This window comes from Rhinolophus sinicus, chromosome 14, assembly GCF_057876585.1.
Source record: "Rhinolophus sinicus isolate RSI-liver-muscle chromosome 14, RSI-T2T, whole genome shotgun sequence".
NCBI lineage: Eukaryota > Metazoa > Chordata > Mammalia > Chiroptera > Rhinolophidae > Rhinolophus > Rhinolophus sinicus.
In genome coordinates, this window is record NC_142514.1 from 184,017,633 (window position 1) to 184,041,126 (window position 23,494).

The window sequence follows — 23,494 nt, forward strand, 5'->3', positions numbered from 1 at the left end:
TGGAGCTGAATTCTGGTTACAGCTGATCTCCTACCCAGATGTGAATTACTAGGTTAAAGAAATTCTCTGGATCTCATCTTTGTATGAGTGTTAGTATTTCGCTGCTCAAGAAAGTGATCAGTTGTCTAATGTATTGTCGTATAAAAAATGGACTCGGGCACAATAAAAACTAGGAATGTGTCATCATAGTAACTCTTACTATATTTGGGGCACTATACTAGCAGTTTATATACATTAAGTTACATATTATATACATTAAGTTACATAATAACATATTTGAGGTAGGTGTTATTTTTATTTTACAAATGGGAACATTAAGGTTGAAGGTGATTTAAAAACTTGTCTATGATCTTAGTTGATAAGTGATAAAGCTGCAGTTTGAACCAGGTTCATAAGACTCTAAAATCTGTATTCTTAATTTCTGTTTCCCCAACTTCTATCAAGAGAAATATTTTATTGGATATCAGAATAGTTTCAGTTATACATTTTTAGGCTGTTCCAAGCCTTGAAGAGGAGCCAATACTGTAATACCCTGTGGTCACATGTTTCATGGGATGTTGAGTCGAAGCAAGATAACTTTCTGCTTTAGCATTTTCCTCTGAGAATGTTCTATAATTCTCATTTGAAAATTTAAAATGCTCATTGAATACGTGAACGCAGGATATAGACTTGTATATACAGCATGATCCCAATTTTGTTTAAAATTCCATATTATCATAATCATGTCCATTTGCATAGAAAAAGATGGAAAGAAAATATAGCACACTGTTGAGTTGTTATCCAGGGGTGGCGGGATAAAGGATGACTTGTTTACTTCTTTGCACCTTCCTGTATTTTCTAAATTATTAATAGTAAACGTATTACTTTCATAATAAAAGACCAGTAAACATTCAAAAATTCTTCTTTCGTTAAACTTTTATTTTCGCTTTGTTGTTCACTGTGTTGCTAGGGTTTCGATTCCAGAGCTTAATATTATGAACAAAACTTTGAACAAAACTACTTTTTTTATGTATATATATTTTTTATTAAATTTACTGGGGTGAAATATAAGTTTCAAGTGTACAATTCTATTATAAATCACCTATATATTGCATTGTGTGTTCACCAACCAAAGTCTAGTCGTCCTTCCATCACCATGTATTTGACCCCTTTGCCCTCTTCATCCTCCCCTCACCTTTCTTCCCCTCTGCTAACCACCATGCTATTGTCTGTGTCTGCATTTGTCTCTTTCGTTTGTTGCTTTCTATGTTATATCCTACATGTGAGTGAAGTTACAGTTCTTGTCCTTTCCTGTCTGACTTATTTCACTTACCATGATACTCTCAAGATTGATTCGTGTTGTCACAAATGGTAGTATTTCATCCTTTCTTATGGCTGAGTAGTAGTCTATTGTGTATATATACCACGTCTTCTTTATCTAGTCATGTATCAGTGAACACACGTTGTTTCCATGTCTTAGCTGCAGTGAACATAGGGGTACATACATCTTTACGAAGAAATGTTTTCAATTTTTTCAGGTAGATACCCAGAAGAGGGATTGCTAGGTCATATAGCAGCTCAATTCTTAATTTACAAAACTATTTTTTAAATATATGTGCTTCATACTGTCTACTTTCAAAAAAGATAATGAACTCATAATTCCCAAATTTGAGTTTGAATTTGAAACTAATTTACAGCCACTTTTATAGGTCACTTATTTCCAACCTAAAAAAGAAAACTTGGCTCTTCCTAATCTTTTGAAAATCCAATTGACCATTACCTCAGTTGTCCTAGCAGCTTGGGATCCTATTTTACCTGTGACCGTGGTTTCATGATACATTGGGTTGGAATAAGGAGACACCGTTTTAAAAACACACCTGCAGGCCCTTCCGAGGCTGCCTGTTTCTCTCACTGACCACATGGCCAAATGGCATGTTCTTACTGCATGTTTCCTTCCTACTGGCAGATTTGGAGTTAAATGGGCTGGAATCCGGAAATGGGGAGGAGGAAGCGGTGGAGCGAGAACCCCGGCGCTTGAGCAACAGGCGTTCTGTCCTCACCAGCCCTGTAGCCAATGGGGTCGCCCTGGATTTTGAGGGGCTGGGCAAAACCTGCCGAAGTCTTCCAGGTCTGAAGAAAAGCTTGTCTGGAGACTCATCATCTGACTCGAGCCGGGGCTCCCACAATGGCCAGGTGTGGGATTCTCAGTGTAGCCCCCAAAAGGACAGGCAGGTGCATCTGACCCATTTTGAGCTCGAAGGCCTTCGCTGCCTTGTAGATAAGTTGGAGTCTCTGCCACTACACAAGAAATGTGTCCCTACAGGGATAGAAGACGAAGACGCTCTCATTGCTGACGTAAAGGTAAGCGTTGCTTATGTTGTGTGACAGCTACTGGTCTGGCTAGGAGAGTCAGTTTCTGGAGTCCCAGAGAGCGAGTACAGGAATTGTGGCTACTTTCTGGTTCAACCACAGAGAAGTTAGTATGTGCCTGTGTATGTTTGTGCTGCACAAAACCTCTATGAGGAAAATACTAACATTTTGTATTTTTTGTTAGACCTTAAATTTAGTCTTAAAAACACAGATTTCAGCCTGACTCTAAAAATAAAGGGGAGGCTGAGAAAGTATTTATACTAAAAATGATTGCTTTAAACTTAAGTTACCCTCAGATAAAGTGGCCTGCCTATTTCAGAACAAAAGTGGCCAATAACAATTAGCATCTCACCTCAACAGAAGAGAAGTTGTTCTGCATCGGGTTATATTTAGTAGGTTTGGCGTGTTTAGTTTCAGATGCATCCAGTATTAAGACTTAAATATATTGGGGCAACTTCTGAGAAAAAGCATCATTTTAAACATAATGCATCCTTTTGCTATGTCAGCTTTCTCCATGTTGTATATTTTTCTTCTTTTTCAAGAGGTCTCCCAGTATTAGTACTCTTCAAAGCCTTTCCCACCCCTCATGTATTTGTCTCAAATGAGCTTATTTTTAAGGAATGCAGATTTGAGCTGTCTGCACTGGAGGGAGTTCTTTTCTCATATGTAACCATTAATATGAACGCCAAGAAGTGTCAAGTTGGGAATAATAATTTTCTTTTTAAATCAGTGTCTGGAACTATGGCTTGGATGCAGGGCATGGGTATGTGTATTAGAAAGCTATTTCACAATTTGTAATACGTGTTATTTTTAAAACCTGTCATATTATTTTAAGCCTCAGAATATACAGGGAATCATTTTATGTAACCTTCAGGAAGATGGGCTAAGTATCTCATAGTAGGTTTTTTCCATCCCTGACTCCTGATTCAAGTTTTTCGTTGGCCACCACTAACTAACCAGATGAAGTGCTCCCTACCTTCTGCCAGCCGCCTCAGGAAAGAATTCCAGATAGGACCTGAACTTTTTTTCTTTTTACGATTGACATTTTCATTCTGTCTCATGGTTTATGCATCAAGAAGAAGGTAAAAAATAGGCTAAGATGAGTCTAACCTGGTGAGGTCGGTCCTCTTCTGTGGTGATAGAAGCTGGAGAATTCGTTTTATAGTTTGGTTTTACAAGGTTTGCTCTAGAAGAGGCGGGTGGTACCATTGTGGCTTGTATTTAGGGGAGGAAATGACAAAGTTCCAGGTAGGTGTGGTCCTATTTCTATAATGATTAATTCACAGCATAACAGACTTAGCCATACTTTTCCAGACTCACAAACTAGATCCCAGACTCACTCCCCTCCCTTGGGTGAGCAAAGGACTCTTAAATTTTTTCTTTTCCATTGTGATAGGACATATATAATTACATTTTCCTGAGAATTTGAGTGTAACATCTTTCTTACTTTCCTCCAGAAGTTTTTATTATTATTATGATGTAGCTATTCTATCATGGATACATGTGGGAAACATTAAATTATGACTTTGGGGACTTATTAACTTGTATAAATTGCCTTTAGAAACCCTAAGAAGAAAGATTTCTGAGTTTATGTCTCACTAACATTCTTTTGGCCTAGGTATCTATGCCATGAAAAAGAAACATCTTTTCAGTCCTAAGGGATGTCTATAGATGGAGTTAACTCCATTGAATCCAGCTGTAGGAAGCCATATTGTAATCCACTAAAGTGTCATGCCAGAAATACGCAAACTCTCTTAACTAAAGTAGTTATTAGGGATATTTGAGGAGGCAGGTGGTAGGGGAAAATGTAGAAAGATTTGGGTCAAATATTAAGCAGAGTAGAAGGAAGCAGCAAGGCGAGGAATGAGTTAAGAGACATCTAAGGAGGACTCTGAAAGTGTCTAGAGAGAGTGCGTCCTTGTGTTTATCAGGAATCATGACAAACATGGCTGCCATCCCTGACTAGGATGAGTGGCACAGAGACCAGAGCATGAGGAACAGTGGCCAGGGGCATGACTGCATAGGCTAACAGGGTTTGAATTCTCCCTGCCGAGGCTTGTCCACACCTTCTCTTGTTTACCCAAAACCATAGTCAAAATGCAGCTGATATCAGAGAACAACAGATTTAGATCCCAGCTCTGCAGGTACTTTTACTTAAGATCAAATGGATTAATTATTCCTATAGTTAACTGGTTGTGTTCAATCGGACCTTGAGATAGTAGTGAGTCTAGAGCTTGACTCCTTTGGTAATCTGCACATCACCCAAAAGCGAAAAAGCATTGAATTGGGTAGGTGCCGAATCACTGCACAGCTGGAGACTCTGCAGTGCAGGAGCACTTAGTGTGAGCAGCGCAGAAGACTGCACTGCAGTGGAGGACGAAAGCAAGCTTAGCTTCCCCTTCCTTTCTTGTAGCCCTCACAAGTAACTGGCAGAAGAAATGAGAGGGAACGTGGTGAAATGAGATACTCATAATTACGTATTCTCTGGAAGAAAAGTCCATTTTAGTGATGTGGTAAAAGGGCTTTGAAGATTCTAAAACGTTAAGTTCTACAGTGTTGAACAAATCAGAGTTAAAATACAGAGTTGAAAGGGGATTAGATGAAAAATGGGACATTAAAAAGTATTGACTTACTGGTCAAGTTCAGGGGACAGTAATCAATGTGCGTAAAGTCCTGGTTAGGAGGGTAACCTTGAACCCTAAAAGTAGACTAAAGGTAGAATGGAGTTCTCTCCTGCTGTGGGATATTCTTACATTTCTAAAACTGAGAAATTGTGTCCTCGATAGATGTTGAATAACGAGGCAGGACCTGAGCAGTATGTATAGTACAATCCCATTAATGTAAGAAAAAGAGTCTCTTTGTTTGTACGTACATTGTGGGGGGGCCGGAGGCGGGCACATCAGCTGCTGACACGGTCCGGCAGGGTGGTGGGAGTCAGCTGGAAGACTGAGTTTTTAATCAGCCTTTTGTTTTGTGTTTATTTTGGTAATAAAGGAGCTCTTAATATATGTACCTAGGTACAAAGAAGCTTTTAACCTAGCAATGTATTTGCTTGCCCCAACTCAGTGAAACAAATTCAGTGTCATTAAATATTTTTCTACTTTTCCTGTTTGCTCTAAAAGATTTCAATAAGCTTGGCAAATGTGACTTTGGGACAAGATGCTGGATCTGTAAAACCTGTTTTCTCGTCAGTAAGACAGCATCTACCTCAGTGGGGTTGTTGTGGACATTGATGATAATGTTACTGAAGTATTTAACAAACAATACCATTATTATAGAAAAAAATTAGATGTTACACATCTATGAAATTCATTTATTCCACTACTGTGAATGACACCTGCCAACTCAGTGCCAGGAACCAGGCTTAGCATTGGGCGAAATATGCAAACATGCCACAGACTGAGCCCACTAGGGGCTTACAGCCCAGTGACATTGAAACTGGCTAAGAAAGCAAGTGCGTTGTAGGTTTACAGGCACTGTGCTTGGCATAGGGCACTGGTGGGCCAGCAGTAGATCTGTCCTGAGGGAAGGAGGTGCCAGTCTCCTTAATTCACCAGCTAATAAACTTTCCTGTTAGATGATACAACTGGGTTACTACAACATTATGTAAATGGTAAAAGCTCTCAATTTATAAATTTGAAAATTGCCCTTGGTGATGCATAAGGCTACTGCTGCCCTGATCTAAGATTCTAACATTATGTTTTGGAATTACGATCTAAAAATTTACACTGGACTGCATCCCAGGAGTATGATGGGACTGAAGCAGAAAGCTGTGGTAGCAAATAAATACAGAAACACTCATCAGCCATTTTCTTCATCTGACACTAATAAAGAGAAGAACTGGTAGAGGACCCGGATAATTAGATCTTAACCCATTAAGCCAGCTTAGGAGAGGGAAAGAGCAACTTGTATAAATAAAACTTCATTGGTAATTTTTACTGACAAGATATTTGTAATAATTCACACATTCTTACTGAGTTCAGAAAGTTTTCATTTAATTCAGCTGCAAGGCATATAGTTAGGTTAAAATAGGCTTAATTCTTTGAACTGTTTTCATTCTATTCCTGTATTATGTAATGTCGTATTCTTACTAATTCTGATCTTCTTGCTTATCTTTTGTTCTGAATTAATAGGAGGGGAAAAAACAGGTCTTGTTGAAATGGTGATTTGGAAGCTTACTTGGGATGAGTTTCCCCGTGCTCTATCTGGTTTTGTCCCTTCCTGGTGGCCTCTCGAATTTGTACTTGCTACCACTTGAACTTGTATTTTGTTTCAGAGTAACATGTTTCTCTTAAGTATTAGTACTTTGTCATTCCTCTAGGTTAGATAGCACTAAGACCATAATAAACGTTTTCTAAGAAGACGCTCACACAGTTACAGAACGTTTGTCACACACAATACGCTGATTTATCTGAGTCTTTGAGTCCTAAGATAAAGTGCAAAAGTTTAGGATTAGAATGACCGTATGAACATTTCCTGGAAGAGCTCTGCCTAACAGCGCTCAAGTCCCTCCTTTCCTTGGTAAACTCCTATAACAATTAAGTGTGCAGCCAGACCCTGATAGCAAGGCCCCAGGCCCCAGATAATCTGTTAGGACTCGGCACTAGAAACTCACTGAAACAACTGCCCTGGAAGTAATGTTCCCAGTGGTGAGAGGTAGGTTCTTAGTGGCCTGAGATGTTTATTTCAAAGCAGCTTCTGTAATGTACAAAAAAGCCAAGTTACATGTGAGAGAGTCTAAAAATTACATAAATCTGGACCCAAAATACTGTCCACTGTAGCCTGAGAAAGTGCTTGTTCCGAGCTTCACACTGGCTGTGTGTGGCTCGGCTCAGTGCATGGAGAGTGGGTGACGCACGCCACTCAAGGGGCTGTCAGAAGCAGCATGGAGGTGTCTGACAGGATGCAGGGCTGGCAGCTTCATTCATCTAGGCAATATCAAGAATGAGGCAGGCAAAACCAGCCAGCAGGCCAGGAAGTGTGCAGGAGTGCTGTGTCCTGAGGGTGGGGGACTCTCAGGGGCAGAGTCAGCAGTCAGCTGCGGCCCCAGGAGACTGGCCGGTATGCAGTTGGCAGATGCGATCATGGCTCCCTGCACCTGGGTTCCCGGCAGGAGAGCAGAGTGCCTTGACCTGAGGTCTCACCTCAGCTGGTTTGACTTGGTCACGGCGGCTGAGCTGCTAGAAGAGCTGCCCAGGCTTGTCTCTGACTTGGTGGATCCCCATTCGGAGCCAGAGGCAGGCGTCTGCTGTGGAAGTTGTTGATGTTAAACAGACATATTGTATTGAATATCTCAGTATTGGTTGGAATGTGTCATTCCTGAAGGTTTTTCTGGAAACCTGTGTGCTGCTTCTGGGTTCTGGACAGGGAGAGTGGCAGTGAGGGCAGACGAAGCGGGCCGTGTGCGGGGAGAAAAAGTAACTCCTGAGGGGCTCGGTCCTCGCGCCTGCCTCATCCAGAGGCCGAACTTCGGGCCACTTGCTTCTGCCTGAGAGCGGGGAGAGAGTCGTGTGTGTGCAGAGAGAGCGCTGGCGTCACTAACAATAAGAGGTGACCCTGAGGGGAAGGGTGTGGACTGAGACAAGGACAAATGCAGGGCCAGATGCCGAACGGGTTAAAGCCTTCCCTCCCTCTGGCTGGCGCCTGCCAGCAGCACCCTCGGGGCGGCCGGGCTCTCCTATTGCAGTGGCGGTGGGAGGGAGCAGGCGGGCGCGGCCCCGCTCGCCTCCGGCAGGCTCTCCTCCAATGGCTGGGGAGAGAGCGCTTGCAGAGCACACCCCTCCCGACTCTGCAGCAGGCCGCCTGGGCCCTCTGCCGGCTGGCTCACTCGGCTCAGCTCCCCCTCCTGCCATCTTCCGTTGCAAAGCATTTCTGGGAGCTGCATGTGGGTGACGCAGCAGCATTGTTCGCAGGCACAGGAAGCCGCGGCTGAGCTGAAGGGCTCGAGAAGGAGCTCCGAGCGCTGCACGCTGCTCCCTCCGGGCAGCCTGGACTGCCCTGCCTCTGTACTCTGGGAGATTCCAGCGTTTTCAACTAAATCGGGATTTTCGTAGAGGCAGAAAACCTAACTCCTTCAGCACAACTTCCAATACAGAAAACAAAACAAAGACGCTGGGGAAACTTCCACCAAGAGCCTCGGCAGCTCCAGAGCGACGAGAAACGCAAGGTCAGGCGGGCGGGCGGCAAACCCTTCCTGGTTCGGGTTGTTGATCTCGGCAAAGAGGTGGACGGACTGCCCGCTGGGCGAGTCCAGGACAATGCTTAGGTTACTTCATGTTGGTGGCGCCGTCATTGCACTTGTCCCCTCGCCGAGTGGGATGTGCTTTTGAATTGGGTCGCTGGGCTTTTGGGAATCCTTTCCCCTTCTCTGCCCAGGCACCCTCTGTTCTCTTCCCTTTCCCGTGCTGTATGGGGTGTGGGCTTGGGTTTGAATGTTCTCCCGAAGCCAGGAGCCTAGATAGGCATTAGCCTTTCCGCACTCCACCCCCGCTGCCTGTCCCAAACCCCCACTGGGGAAGGGTGGTGGCTTCTTTATAAGGTTTCTTGAAGGGCCTCAGCCGGAGTCTGCCTTTTTTGATGAGAGCAGGGCGTGCTTCGTTGTATGGCCCCACCAAAATAAGGCTTGGACGGCAACCTGCATTTCCCTCCACACCCACACAGACCCCAGCAGCAGAGTCTGTATGTGTGAACAGCTGCCCCCCCACCCCCCCACACGAAGACACAGTTTCTCCACCCACCCTTCCTTGTCCCCCACACAAATCTTGCCGGTAGAACTAGACTGCTTTTGGTGAGCAGTTAGCTTCCTTTTCTACTCCGAAACAATCGCGGATCTTTCTGTGCAGTCTGTTTTGCTGAAAGTGGAAAGTCCCTGTTTGTGGACAGCTCAGTGCTTTCAGGCAGAGGAAATGGGCAGAGTCCTACTCCTCGGCTGTGCGAGGTGGGGGAGGGGAGCCGTGCAGTCACTCCCTAGCACACGTTTTAAATGGACCTGAATTTTTCACCCCCGGGAGATCAGAGCCTTGTCCCGCAAAGCACCGCACCCTGCCTCCTTACCCCCGCGCCGGTGCGGTGCTAACCCGAGGCTCCAGAATAGGATGCCATAGTAACTCAAAAGTAAATAAAACGGCTGCAAATGAAGTCAGTTTGGGGGAGGGTGAGAGGCATCTGGAGGCTTGGCAGAGGGGCTGTTCGCGGAGGAGCTTCATGGGTATGAGTCAGAGGGTCTTTCTGAGTCCTCACGCTGGGATTTGGAGCGTGACCCTCAGGTTCAGGACGACAATGTTTGGTAGGGAAATGCCTCGTTCTTCAAAAAGCCCTGGTCTCTAGGTAGGATTGTGGGAATGATTATTAAAGATGGCCTAAGCATGGTGACCTGTCTAGGATCAAAGTTTAGTTTTCTCTGAAACAGTTACTATCCTGTATTCACCTAAGGAATCGTGTAACTTGCATTCTGGATTTGTGTTCTTTTGCTGATGCCATTGCTTTAGGGCTCATGAGGGCAGAGGGCGAGGGGGTTCATTCTGCTGGGAATGGGATTCAGACATGTCTGCCTAAAACATAAGACATTTGTTTCAAAGTAATAACCAGTGTGATTCACTTAAGTGACAGTTTCTTACCATAGCATTGTTCCTGAAGGCATTCAAACTAGGTGGGTTAAAGCCACGAGAACGACTACTCCTAAGATTGTGCCTGCCCTATTTAGAGGAATAAAGGCTAATAATTGACCACGAGGGAGAGAGAGATTTGAGATTGAGATTTCTGTAATCAGCCTTAGAAGAACAGAGCCCTGGGTTGACTCAGACATTAAGACTCTGCTGTTCATATTATTAATTCAGTATTAGCCAATCTTTTTTTTTTTTTTTTTTTTTTGCCATTTTGCTGACATCTGCAAAATGAAGGCCATATTTAACTACCTGATAGTATTCATGAACTAGTATAGAAAAGTAAAGGGGCGAAGTAAAGTTTTACTGTCATATGTGGAATTGTGTGAAAGTAACCCTTGTCACCATGGTAGCTAGTTGCTTCAGTGAAAGTGTCAACAGGCCCGTACCGGTTGGGAGCAAAGGCACATTCGAAGTCTTGAGAGTACGTGCTAGCCTGAGTTTTCTCTTTCATTTTGATGTACTTTTTTGCGGTGTGTGTCTCTCTGTGAAGTGAAAATGCAGACAGTTGCTGTCCTGCCCTTCCCCTTGGTACTTGTGGGGACTGAGGCTTCAGTCTGGATTCTGTTGAGAGTGGTTGGCTCTTTGTTCACTGTGCCCTGCTTTTCTCCTACCCTTCCCTTAGATTTTGCTGGAAGAGCTTGCCAACAGCGATCCCAAGTTAGCCCTCACTGGAGTCCCTATAGTACAGTGGCCAAAAAGGGATAAGGTAAGAAACTATTCTTCTTGATCTTCAGGTTCTGAAGCATTTTGCTGTCTGACCGTGACCATTGTGGGAAGAAAAAGGGGGGTAATTGACTGTCTTTGGAGCTGACTCTTAACAGAACTATCAGACTAGGAGACCTTTCGCCATGTGTGCATTTGTTCACCAGAATGGAGCAGTTCCTGTCCTTCTGGCCCAGTGACTCAGTTATTTCCACAGATGTGACTTAAAAGTAGTTAAAATAATTACATATAGTTAAAAGGCTGGATTGGAGTGTTTCTATGTTGGAGTGAGACCACATTCGCAAGTTTCCCCTTAATTTGGACTTTTTCAGTTTCGCACTAAAAAGAGAAGAAAGGAATTACCCATTAGCTAGTAAATGGTCAGTTATGAATTTTTATGCTTCTTCAGTTAAGTCCTGTATAATTTGTTCTCATGTTGTCCTTTGTCAAGGTTATTAGATAAAAGTAAGTGATAGCATTCTAATTCTGGTCATGACTCTGGCAGATAAATTAAAATTCAGTTCTTCTTTGGTGTTCCCCAGCTGACACTTTCAGGGCCACCCCATTGCAGGCGTGTTCAGGCAGAATGGAAAGGTGAAAGATGCCTTTAAAGAAGCTCCTGCTCTTTCCTCGGTGCAGGAGTCCCACGTGGCCTCTGCTTGTCCACGTGGGACTCCTCCAAACAGTTTGTCATTTCTGGATTATTGGAGTATCTGCCATGTCCCAGGTTGTGTGCTTGGATTCGGAGTAATAAATGAGCAAGACCCGTCTCACCCTCAAGTAGTTTACTGCCTTCTTTAGGAGCATATTCTGAGTAGTAATGGTTAGCATAAGGAAATACTGGAGGGCCCCTGGAGTGACTGGTACATAGAAAGCTTCAAGGAGGGGCGGATCTTACAGCTCAGCAGAGTGAGAGGGATGTGGCTGAAGTAGCAGCCTGAAAGAGTTGGCAAACGTTTTCTGTAAAAGTGATATGTAGATAATAAAGATAATACAAAATAAATATTTTAGGCTTTGCAGACTATACAGTCTCTGTCGTAACTTCTCATTTCTGCCGTTGCACGTGAAAGCAGCCACAGACAATACATACACCAATGAGCATAGTTGTGTTCCAATAAAATTTTATTTACAAAACACAGGCAGCAGGCAGATTTGCCCACAGACCATAGTTTGCCAAGCCATGTGATCTTCTACTCCTCCAGTCCTTAAAGCTACCTGATGTATTTGACCTCACTGCTTGCTCTTTCCAGCTTAAATTCCCCAGCCGGCCAAAGGTGCGGGTTCCCACCATCCCCATCACAAAGCCTCACACTATGAAACCAGCTCCACGGTTAACACCTGTGAGGCCAGCTGCTGCCTCCCCCATAGTGTCAGGAGCCAGGCGGAGACGAGTCCGATGTCGAAAATGCAAAGCCTGCGTGCAAGGAGAGTGTGGTGTCTGCCACTACTGCAGGGACATGAAGAAGTTCGGGGGCCCTGGTCGCATGAAGCAGTCCTGTGTCCTCCGGCAGTGCTTGGCAGTGAGTGATCTGCTGGGTAAAGAATTCGGGGGAGGGGTGGTGGTGCCAAAGGGACTGACATCCACCTAATAGAGTTACAGACTTCAGAGTTGGAAAGAACAAGTCCTGCACTCTTTCTGGCTTTCTTTGTTTTTTCCCTTTTCTGGGTCCCTGGGTTTAGAAGGAATGTATCCCGTACTAAAAACGAGTTAATACACTCTTTCAACCTTACCCAATTTTCAAAGGAGAAACCAGCTTTTGAAGGGCAAATCACTGTCATCTGTCCCCTCTCTAAGTGGATTAGAAAGGAAGGGCCTGGGAGACCAAGGACAGTCTGGCTGACAATAAACTGATCTCTGTTGTCCTCTAGCTAGTTGATTCTCCCCATCATCTTCTTCGGCCATTTCTCCACCTGGTCTCTAAGCTCTCTGCGAATTTACTGGAGAATTACAGGAACCAGCTCACCCATCTCAGTTAAAGGGAAGCTGAAAACCATAAGGATCTAAGTCTGCTCTCTTTTTGGTTTCTATCTTTGTCCTCTTGTAGCCCAGACTGCCTCACTCTGTCACGTGTTCCCTCTGTGGAGAAGTGGATCAAAATGAGGAGACACAGGACTTTGAGAAGAAACTCATGGAATGCTGTATCTGCAATGAGATTGTTCATCCTGGATGCCTCCAGGTGAGGAGAGGCTTGAGGGGCCCCTGAGGTCTCAGCTGATGGAGTGTCTAAAGATACTGAGTGGAGCAGAAGAGACTGGGGCACATGCTATGAGAGGCTGCCAGCAGCTGTCCTGTGGGCCATCAGCTGTGGGTCAGGTAGTGAGCTAACATCTGCCCTGGATCCAGCTGTCTGTACTGTGTGTCAGGCACCGTGCTAGACCATGAGGGAAGATATACCAACCACAGAATATAGTACAGGCTTCTGCCCTTGTGGACTTACTGTCTGGCCCCTGGAGAGTGTGTTTGGAGTCAAGTCATTTTAATGTGCAGCTGGGGCGGAGAACCACTGTTTTACTTGATTCTCTTGTTTAATCTTTAAGGTGACCTTGTGAAGTGGGGTCTATCCCATTTCTTCATAGTTCTTTAAATCTAAAGGGCATTGGTGCTGGTACTTTTCTTGGTCTTCCCAAAGATGTCATGTTATGTCGTGACTGTTGCCTGGCTAATAGTGATTATAAGACACTGTTAATTGTGAGAAGCGGCCTAATTTCAGAGAGATTCAAATGTGAAAAGTATGCATCTTAGAATCTGTTAAAATAGGGTATTATCTCCATGATGATGATAATGGTTAATACAAAGCATTTACCTTTTAGTCTTCACCCCAGTTTTGTACAATGGGTATTGTTATTTATCCCCACTTTACATTGAGAACACTGAGTCACAGAGACTAGCTCACTAGTCTCTGAACCCAAGCAGTCGTAACTACTATGCCCCACTGTCAAGATCCGGTTTGACACCATGCCTGTGTGTTCAGTTCCCTTTGCAAAGTGGCACGTGACCCTCAGGAGAATACGTGTGTCCCGAGTAGACCCCAGATTGGCCCAGACTTTTCGGCATCTCCTCATGGAGCCTAACTTTGATCAAGTAACCAAGACTGAGGGTGGCCAGTCTCCCAGTGGCTGGAGTGGGACCAGGTGGCTCTCGTTTTTTTCTCTTGCGTGGACCAATGTGTTTAGGAATGAGTAAACGCTGCCAGGTGCTTCCCCACCGTGTGATATTTGGTAAAGGAGACTTGAGAGACAGGCTTTTTGGGTTTTTTTTTTTTTTGTGGGGGGGGGGGGTTGCCTTTTTTTTTTTCTTTTTTTTTTTTCAATGAGACAGATGTTTAACATGCCTATCTGCCTATAGATGGATGGAGAGGGCTTGCTTAACGAGGAATTGCCAAATTGCTGGGAGTGTCCAAAGTGCTACCAGGAGGACAGCTCAGAGAAAGCCCAGGTAAGGGGACTTGATCCAGACTTACGCTGTGAGAAGAAAGGAAGTGTCAAGCTTCAGAGATGGCTGTACGGTTGCTTTTGCAACTTTAGTCACATGGTTTTTCTGACCCAGATAATATTTTTTTAATGTTGTTTTGTTTGATAGCGTTTTTTTCCTTTGGTTATTTTTTGGGTTTTTTTGAGTTTTTAATGTTTGGTTTTGGGGTGTTGAACCTTGTTCTGCTTGAGGTCTGCAAATTGCTGGGGTCCTTTTACATTCTGCGGCCCTAGGAAAAGAGGAACCATAGCTGGGCTGTTTGAAGAGGAAAATGAGGTGAGTAGGGTTGTTCCTGCAAAATGAAACTTGAGGGGAGGCAGTGACCTGAGGCAGCTGGTAAATGCAGCGGTGTACTGGAGTTTCCAGTTAAGCAGGTTCACATTTTTCCTTCTGCATCTTTACCTTTGTGCCTCACAGAAAGCCCTTCCCACGTGCCCAAATGTGTCCTACAGAGGCAGCCCCTCCCCCAGATAAGGCCAGGCCTATGACCTTGGCCCTGAGCAGCTGCGGTTGCTGGCCCAGTGGTCGCCAGTAATGTCAAAGGGCCAAAAGGACTCTGGTTACTCAGGCCAGCAAGACAAGACCTGCTAAGGGCGTATACAGAGGAGGCGGGGCCTGCTGTCAGTCACCCAGACCCCGTGGGCTCTGTATACTGTGCAGGAGTGGGGACAAGTTTCCTGGTCTCCTTCCTATTTCTTTCCCCTGGGGCAATTGAGTTAATTGGATTTTCAGTCTACTATCTTTGAGAGCAAGGATTTCTAGAGGCGATTAGTGCTAAACTTCTCTGTATTTATTCCAAGTTCTCATGCTAGTTCGTTTTACATTTGTCTTCACTAGGGGTGGTGGCTGCTTGCTACCCTGCTGTAGCAGATGGGTTAGCAGGTGCTGTATTATAGTTTTACCTTCTGACACATTGTAAAAGCCAGCACCCAAAAGGTGGTCATTCTCTCCCAACCATAGTGATCTAAGAATGCAAGGAGAAAAGGAACAGGTTTGTTACTTAGGGACAGAAAATGTTTCCTTAAGGAAAATCAACTACTGCTCTGTGATACCTAGTGGAACACGACGATTAGGCTTCATCGGAACAGAACCACGGTGGGCTCCAGCAAGGGACAAGTGACGAGGCACAAGTGGCATAGGAGGAGGTGCCGGTTCTTTGTGGAAGGTTGGCCTCACCAAACCTGAATCCCTCCTTTTAATCCAGAGCACATTCTTCTGGGAATGGGGCGGTTTTTCACAGAGGTTCTCGTTCTCTGCTTGACCTCGTATGCAGTCGGTTTCTAGGGAGAGGGTGGGGTGCTGAGTGGAAGAAGCAGCCTGCAGAGGCGAGCTCAGACACTGGTGTTCGCTGCTGTCACGTGCTGCGTGGCAGTCCAAATGGTGTGCTTAGGCCGCTTTCCTTTCACCATTAGCATCTCTTTCTTCCACCAGACGCTGAAAGAAGCATCTCTTGGTGCTTTTCCCCCATAGAAAAACTGATCTGTCTTCTCTCTGGTCCCCTGAGAGCAACAGGGAGGCTCACCTTGTAAATTTAGAGCATTTTGAAGAAAAGAGGCATTGATGTGGCTTGGGGCCTGTTTTACAGAAGCGGAAGATGGAAGAGAGCGATGAAGAAGCCGTACAAGCCAAAGTCCTGCGGCCCCTGCGGAGCTGCGACGAGCCCCTCACGCCCCCGCCTCACTCACCCACTTCCATGCTCCAGCTCATCCATGACCCGGTCTCCCCCCGGGGTATGGTGACTCGGTCATCCCCTGGGGCTGGCCCCAGCGACCACCACAGTGCCAGCCGCGATGAGCGCTTCAAACGGCGGCAGTTGCTGCGGCTGCAGGCCACAGAGCGCACCATGGTACGGGAAAAGGAGAACAATCCCAGCGGCAAAAAGGAGCTGTCTGAAGTTGAGAAAGCCAAGATCCGGGGATCGTACCTCACTGTCACGCTGCAGAGGCCCACCAAAGAGCTCCACGGGACATCCATTGTGCCCAAGCTGCAGGCCATCACGGCCTCCTCTGCCAACCTTCGCCATTCCCCCCGCGTGCTAGTGCAGCACTGCCCAGCCCGAACCCCCCAGCGTGGGGATGAGGAGGGGCTGGGGGGAGAGGAGGAGGAAGAGGAGGAGGAGGAGGAGGAAGATGACAGTGCAGAGGAGGGGGGTGCGGCCAGGCTGAATGGCCGGGGCAGTTGGGCTCAGGATGGAGACGAAAGCTGGATGCAGCGGGAGGTCTGGATGTCTGTCTTCCGCTACCTCAGCCGCAGAGAACTTTGTGAATGTATGCGAGTGTGCAAGACGTGGTATAAATGGTGAGCAGGGATACAGGGATCAGGAATAGGGGTACGGGAGTCGGTGGCAGGTTGTCCATATGAGAAGAGCATACGTCTTGGATCTGGAGGCTTGTCAGATCCTAAAGGATTGAATCCCCCGAGTCTGTTCCCCAGGCTGGGGTCCTGCTAACAATGTGACCAGTCGTGCCTGCGAGTGGCCTGAGGGAAATTGGGCCTTTTGCCTCTCCCTGCTCCCTACTTTCCCATCTCTCTTTATTGGGCATAGGAAACTGATTTGGGGGATATATTTGTACAGTTCGTCCTAAAAGTTCAGAGTCGTAAGTTTCCCCCAAGTCAGCTGAACTCATCACTCATTTGTTGAGAGCCTGTGATGTGCCAATCACTCTCCTGGTGCTGGAGACAGATGAGTTCCAGTAAGCCCTCCTCCACCTCATGGGAGAGGTGGACATGCTTTTCCAAAAATTTGAAGGTGCTCACAATTTTCCAGTTTTAATTCTCATTCCCCAAACCTAAACTAGAATTGCTTTCTCCAACAAGCAAGATCCAATTTTAAAGCTTCCTGAGACTTAGTTGTCTATTTTAACAAGACCTACCATTCCTTCTCAAGTTAAACATTAAGACACTTGGGGGGGGGGGGAAATCCCAGAATGATGAACAGGGATTTTCACAGGTCATTGTTTTTCCTTAAGCTCCTGGACCCTAGGACATATCCTTTATATCTGGGTCAAACCCTATTTATAATAGTTCTCAGAGTGTAATGCCCAGACCAGTGGCATCACCTGGGACCTTGTTAGACATGCAGGTTCTCAGGCCCATCTCAGACCTCTCCAGAATTAGAACCTCTGGGGCTGGAGCCAGGCAGTCTGTTCTTAAATTCTCCAGGGGCTTCTGATACAAGTTCAAGTCTGAGATCCACTACTCTATTGTAAGCAGCTTGTTTCTGTTACAAAGTTTCCATGTGCCATTGGTGAAATCTTTAGTCTTTAAATAAAGACCCATTCTTCACAAACACAAGTTTATTTCCCAAATCTGAATTAATATGTGATCTACCCAAATTCTCCCAATATTTCTCTGTAGGGCTAGTAGGCCTGCCTGGCTCTGTCCCTCGGTTTCCAGGCCGAACCACATAAGACTCCCATTATGTACCGTCTCCCCTTCTCCCCTTCTCCCCTTCTGCCAGCCAGACTCTGAGCTGGGGGGTGGGGCGGGGACTGTAAAATATTAAACAGAAGCCTGCATGTTGCAGCGCTATTTGTGGCCTGTGGACTTGTAACTTGTGGGAGGCCTCTCCCTTTCAGGTCTGGTCTGGACTGGCTAGAAAATGTCAATAGCACTGAGGCAGAAACCCAAGGGTGGGAAGGACTCTAGGCCTGATGATAAAGAGCCTCTTGGGGCTTGATGCAGTAACAGGCTCTCTCTAGAGCTTCAGGCAGGACGAGCTAACTGTGGGTGAGCCAAGTAGCAACCTGCATCTCAGGCAGCTGGGAGCGACTGGCCAGGGAGAGAGTGGAGGCCAGCTCCCCTCTCTGCACTTTGGTGGGAGCCAGACCATTTTAATGTGCAGGAGGGGTTATAGCATATTGCTTGCTGTGTGTCCCTAACAATTCTGCTGTGTTCTCAGTCTGTCCAAAATAAGTCAAGGGAACTGGTCAAGTTACCCAGTACGTAACCTGTAGGGTTGCCTTAGAGGACAAGCCCTATTCTCTGTGGCCAAAAACAACAGGCACGATCCTTGTATGCTTGTAGGAGAACCTACGGAGGGTGACCCACCAGAAGCCACCAGCAAGCCTGATGGGAGCTCCTCTGACAAGAGATGTCAGGTTACTGACAGCTAGTTCTCTTTCCTTCTGTCCCAGGTGCTGCGACAAGAGACTTTGGACAAAAATTGACTTGAGTAGGTGTAAGGCTATTGTACCGCAGGCTCTCAGCGGCATCATCAAGAGGCAGCCAGTCAGCCTCGACCTCAGTTGGACCAACGTCTCCAAGAAACAGCTGACATGGCTCGTCAATAGGCTGCCAGGTGAGCAGCCCCACCGCTGCCCTTCCAGGGCCCCAGGCACAGGCAGGGAAAGCTGCTTCGGTGGCCGTGCTTCTCAGAAACGCTTCCGGACAGTGGTCCTCGCCTTGCTGCTTAGTGAGAGATTTACCCAGGGCCACCCTAACTGCCAGTCCCCAAGGCACCACCCAGGACTGGCTGCCCAGTCACCGCACTAGACAACGGAGAGAGTGGGATCGGGTGCTGCTGCCAGCCCTGCAGTCTTCTCACCATGGCTGCTGAAGAGGAAATTTGAGGAAGAGGTTGCCTTGATCGCCCCCTTTTGTAAGGCCTTGTTCCCTTCAGCATTTTGAGGTCTTAGAAAGACAGGAAGTCACTCACACTTGCATTGCTCTGGCAGGCACTAGCGATTGGTTTTACCACCAAGCTAGCAGATGTCATATAGGAGGGTGCTCAGAGGAATCTGTAAACTGGGTTACTAGAGTAAGATAAGGACATAGTTCCTCTCTCCCATTAGACTGGGAATCCATTTGCCTTAGGTCAGCGGTAGCGAAGGTTTGGGATGTGCTGACGGAGCATATATTATTGCGTGTGTGTTTCCTTCTCTTGCAGGACTGAAAGACCTCCTCCTCGCAGGTTGTTCCTGGTCTGCAGTCTCTGCCCTCAGCACCTCCAGCTGCCCCCTTCTCAGGACCCTCGACCTTCGGTGGGCGGTAGGAATCAAGGACCCTCAAATTCGGGACTTGCTGACTCCACCGGCTGATAAACCGGGTACGCTCTGCGCCTGACTTCTCCGTGCTCCGCTCTCAACACATGTTGTGTGTAGCTTTGTCTTTCAACATACTGCATCCTCAGAAGCTAAGGTAGTTTTCAGACATGGTGCTGTGCTAGTATCTAGAATAGTGCGAATTGAGAGCAGCATGGACTCTGTACAAGTACAGGCTAACTATTTACAGCCAGATCACTGCCTACGAACACAGGCGTAAGTCCAGTTTGCGAGTCCAGTGGAGTTTGGGGTCCAGAGAGTATAAAGCCTGGGGAAGTCTGGAAGGCTTCCTGGTTGAGGTAGAACATTAAAAGCTATTTGCAGGATAGTCTAGACAAGTGCAGGAGTGTGGGAAGGGGAGGAGCATTCCGCACATACCCTTTTGCTGTGTGAGGCATAATCTAGCAGCTGGGAAGAAAGGAAACATGTCTGGTTTCCTGGAAACTGCCCCCACACACTGCTCACGCCCTGAAGGCCGGGCTGGGTTTGGGCAGTTCTGCTTAACCCTGCAAGGGGCCTGGCCAGCCAGGAGCTGAAGCTGCCTGCAGTGTGGGAGCTGGACTCAAGTGAAAAGTCTTAAGCTAGGCTCTTCTCACGCTTGTGCAGGTCAGGACAATCGCAGCAAGCTCCGGAACATGACCGACTTCCGGCTGGCAGGCCTTGACATCACAGATGCCACGCTTCGCCTCATCATTCGCCACATGCCCCTCCTGTCTCGACTTGACCTCAGTCACTGCAGCCACCTGACAGATCAGTCCTCCAATCTGCTTACCGCTGTCGGGTCTTCCACTCGTTACTCCCTCACGGAACTCAACATGGCAGGTACGCTGCTGAGTGTGTGATGCCCAGCGGTGTGCATGCTTCCCAGAGGCCCAGCCCTTCTTGGAGCTTGACTGGCACCGACTCATTTCTCACATCTGGACCAGGACATGGATTTCTCGCCCTTTTTTAACTGATGGGGCGCTGAGTCCTGCAGTCACTGTCACATGCCTGAGAGCGTGGCCAGCACCCGCTGCGGTTTGGTCATCGATGCGGGGAGTGAGGCAGCAGGGCCTTCAGAGGCCACAGTGCTGATGGCACTTCTGGTCTCTGAGCCATGTCGTAACGGGACAAAGAGGGCTTTTGTTCAGCACTCTGAGGGAAAGGGCTGGGGACTTGAGCGGCAGAGGCAAGCTCCTAGGGCCATGTGTACCTAGCCATGTCCTCGTGGTCACTTTCTCCACAGGTTGCAATAAATTGACAGACCAGACCCTGATCTACCTGCGGCGCATCGCCAATGTCACCTTGATCGACCTGCGAGGATGCAAGCAGATTACTCGGAAAGCCTGCGAGCACTTCATCTCAGACTTGTCCATCAACAGTCTCTACTGCCTGTCTGACGAGAAGCTAATACAGAAGATCAGCTAAGACACACCCGGGCCAGGCTGAACAGGAAACTGATCTTCCCCTGACTCCCCAGCCAGGAGAGCCTCTCTTCCCGACCCTGCACGGGCTCTGAGGCCAATGACACACTCCCTCTCTGCTCTCCTGTCCCTTGAGCCCTTCCCCCACAGGCAGGGCAGAGAGGTGGTGGATGCCAGGCTTACCTGCCTGCTCCTCTCCCTCCTGAGGAGAAGGGAGTAGCAGCCAGAGGGGAAAGCACAGGCTGTGTGCTGTCAAGGTGCCTGCTCGCTCGCCCGCCCGCCCGCCCACCCGCCCGCCAGGAGGCCAGGCTCTCAGTTTGGGTTGTCTGCGCAGCTGTCATCTGTGCTGGGCCCTGGGGCCCTCCCCCCATCCGTGGTCCCCGCAGTGCCTGGTTCTGAGCAAACTCCCAGGGAAGAAAGTGGCCCCGTCTCGGTGGCCAGGTTCTCCTTGTGGTGTCCAGTGCGTGTCTCTCCTCTGTCACTCTCCCGGCTCACGCAGGAGGGGCCAGCAGCCCCAGCAATGCCAGACCCATGCCGATCACACCGGTGCTGTTGAGGTGTCGGAACCCTCTCGTCCACGTCCGTGCTCCCTCCTCTCCTCCCTTTAGCTCCATCCGATGCTCGTGGTCGTTCACATAATGAGGTTACCCCACCCCAGATTTGCCCGCTAGTCTCCATGAGGTCCTTGTTGCACTTACTGGGGTTGAAGCTCTTCAGAGGAGCTGGAACTGTGTATCCCAGGGACACCCCCATTGTATTGCTTCCTAAGCAGATTCTGAGACAGGCACCATCTCCTGTCCCCATCCCCCTCAGCCCCCCACTGCCCTTCCCACATGTCTCTATTCCTCCCTGAAGAGGGCTTTTTCCCACGAAGTGTGTCTTCAGAAGGAGCAGCCTGTCTTCCCCCAGCTGGGGAAACAGAGACCTGGACCAAGTCCCCACCTGCCTCCCAGCAGGCACCAGGCCTCCGGTGTAGTGTAGCCCCCAGAGCCCAGAACCAGGTCCAGCCCCAGCGGCTCCCTGATGTGGCCCCTTTGGGGGGTGAGGGAGAGTTCCTGCTTAGAAGCCAGTCACCTGCCCTCTACCTGCAGCTGTGGAAGGGGGTGTGCATGTGCCTCTGTGTGTGTGGCTGAGTGTAGTACGTGTGCGTGTAGGTGTGTGTGGAGGGAGGGAGGGAGGGGAGCGTGGTGCCTCCCACTCCACCGCCCTGTGTCAAGCCCCATCAGCTGCCCCCTTTTACTTTGCATTGAACGGCCTGTCCAAAGATCCTCTCTCTAGGGCAGCAGAGAGCTTTTTGCACTTTAAAAAAAAAAAAAAGAAAGAAAGGTCGGAATTTCTTTTGGGTCAATAGTGAAGTGTGTGAGGAGATGCTCAATCGCAAGAGCTTATAAGTGGTAGACGCCGATTTGCACTCTGCGCCCCTTGGGAAGGACAGTGATAGCACAACCTTGCCCCACTTCTTGTCCTGAAGCCCATCCCTCCCGCCCTGCCCCCTTTCCTGCAGCCCGGTCTCAGCTCTCCTCCTCCTGAAGCCCTACAGGGGGTGGCAAGGAGCCCAGACACCCTGAGGAGAGACGCCAACCGCACCCTTGCCACTTCCAAAGCAATAGAGGCAGAGGGGCCCCCTCTTTGCCACCTAGCCCAGCTTTGACCCTGGCATTGACTGGCCTCCTAAGCAAACTGGGTCCTGGTAGGAGGGGGTGACATTATGTCTGTTTCTTCCAATCTGCTGATTCTCTTGGCTGCACCTTCAAAGCAGCAGTCTGTTCCCGTGACCCTCTGCCCCCTTCCGTTGGTCTCCAGGCCCCAGCCACCTGGGGCTAAAACTTTGAGGAAATGCCAGTGACTTATTCCAGAGTGCCTCAGTTAGGGGAACTTCTCTGTAAAGAACCCTGGGTATTGAGCAAAAACCTTATTAATATTATTGTCAATGACCTATAATTGGAAGCTTCCTGCCTTTTTTTGGTTGCTCCTGTGGAAAATACTGAAAAGATTGTTTTGTTTTGTTGTCTTTTTATAAAAGGGGAGGTGGAGAGACCCCTTCAGAGCAGGGATTGTGCCGGGAGAGTGCCTCTGACTTTGGGACATTTCATCCACAGAAATTTCCAAGCTGATGGTTTGTTGTGGGTTTTGGTTTTTATTTTTGTTTGTTTTTGGTTTGGAAAAACAAGCATTTTTACCGTGCACGTAATTGGTCAGCAGGAAAGAGAGCCCAGGAGTGGTGGCAGATGGACCTATGCCCTTGCTGGGCTTTCCTATTCTCTGGGACTGTGATGGGGAAAATGGTTTTCAGAGGTGAGGGTTGGTCCATGTGGAGGAAAGAAATGTCTCTGGGGACAGAGGAACCCTGGAGTTCCATCGCATTTCCTGCAATCTGCTCTTAGATACAGCCTTGCCAGGAGAGCCTGCCCTCAGACCACAGGACCAGACACCCTGCCTCCATCTTTCCAAGCACCGGGGCGAAAAACCACAAAGGAAAGGAAGAAAATTTATATATATATACATATATATATATAATATAAAATCACTTGGTGATTAAAAAAAAATAACTGCTCCATAAATAAAACTCCTAAAGTCACTATGTTTAAAGGGTTTGGTTGTGTTTTTTGGGTTTTTTTGGTTTTTTGGTTTTGTTTTTTTGTTTTGTTTTGTTTTGTTTTGGAGAAATATTGTAAATATATATTTTTTGTTGCTGATTTAGTCAATCTCCAATGTTGTGCTAAGAAATTTAAATTAAATGTAAGCATTAAGGGGCAAGTCACGCTCTCTCAGCTGACACATTAGGGTCACTTTGGGCCAGGGAAGGAGGGAAGCTAGTCGGACTTTTGTTTCCTAAACATTCTCCACTATCGGTTTTAGAAA

At 47.4% G+C, this 23,494-nt stretch overlaps 1 protein-coding gene across 1 annotated transcript in view; it reads left to right on the forward strand.

Annotated features, from left to right (window-relative positions):
• Window positions 1-21,957, forward strand: part of KDM2A (lysine demethylase 2A) — a 92,908-nt gene extending 70,951 nt beyond the window's left edge. Inside the window, exons 12-21 of the mRNA XM_019737754.3 lie at window positions 1,946-2,340; window positions 10,636-10,719; window positions 11,966-12,235; window positions 12,761-12,892; window positions 14,062-14,151; window positions 15,773-16,485; window positions 18,324-18,487; window positions 19,076-19,234; window positions 19,836-20,051; window positions 20,455-21,957. Of these exons, the coding sequence (XP_019593313.3) occupies window positions 1,946-2,340; window positions 10,636-10,719; window positions 11,966-12,235; window positions 12,761-12,892; window positions 14,062-14,151; window positions 15,773-16,485; window positions 18,324-18,487; window positions 19,076-19,234; window positions 19,836-20,051; window positions 20,455-20,636 (2,405 nt within the window). The 3' untranslated portion in view covers window positions 20,637-21,957. The remainder of the gene's footprint in view (window positions 1-1,945; window positions 2,341-10,635; window positions 10,720-11,965; window positions 12,236-12,760; window positions 12,893-14,061; window positions 14,152-15,772; window positions 16,486-18,323; window positions 18,488-19,075; window positions 19,235-19,835; window positions 20,052-20,454) is intronic.
• The last annotated feature ends 1,537 nt before the right edge of the window (window positions 21,958-23,494 follow it).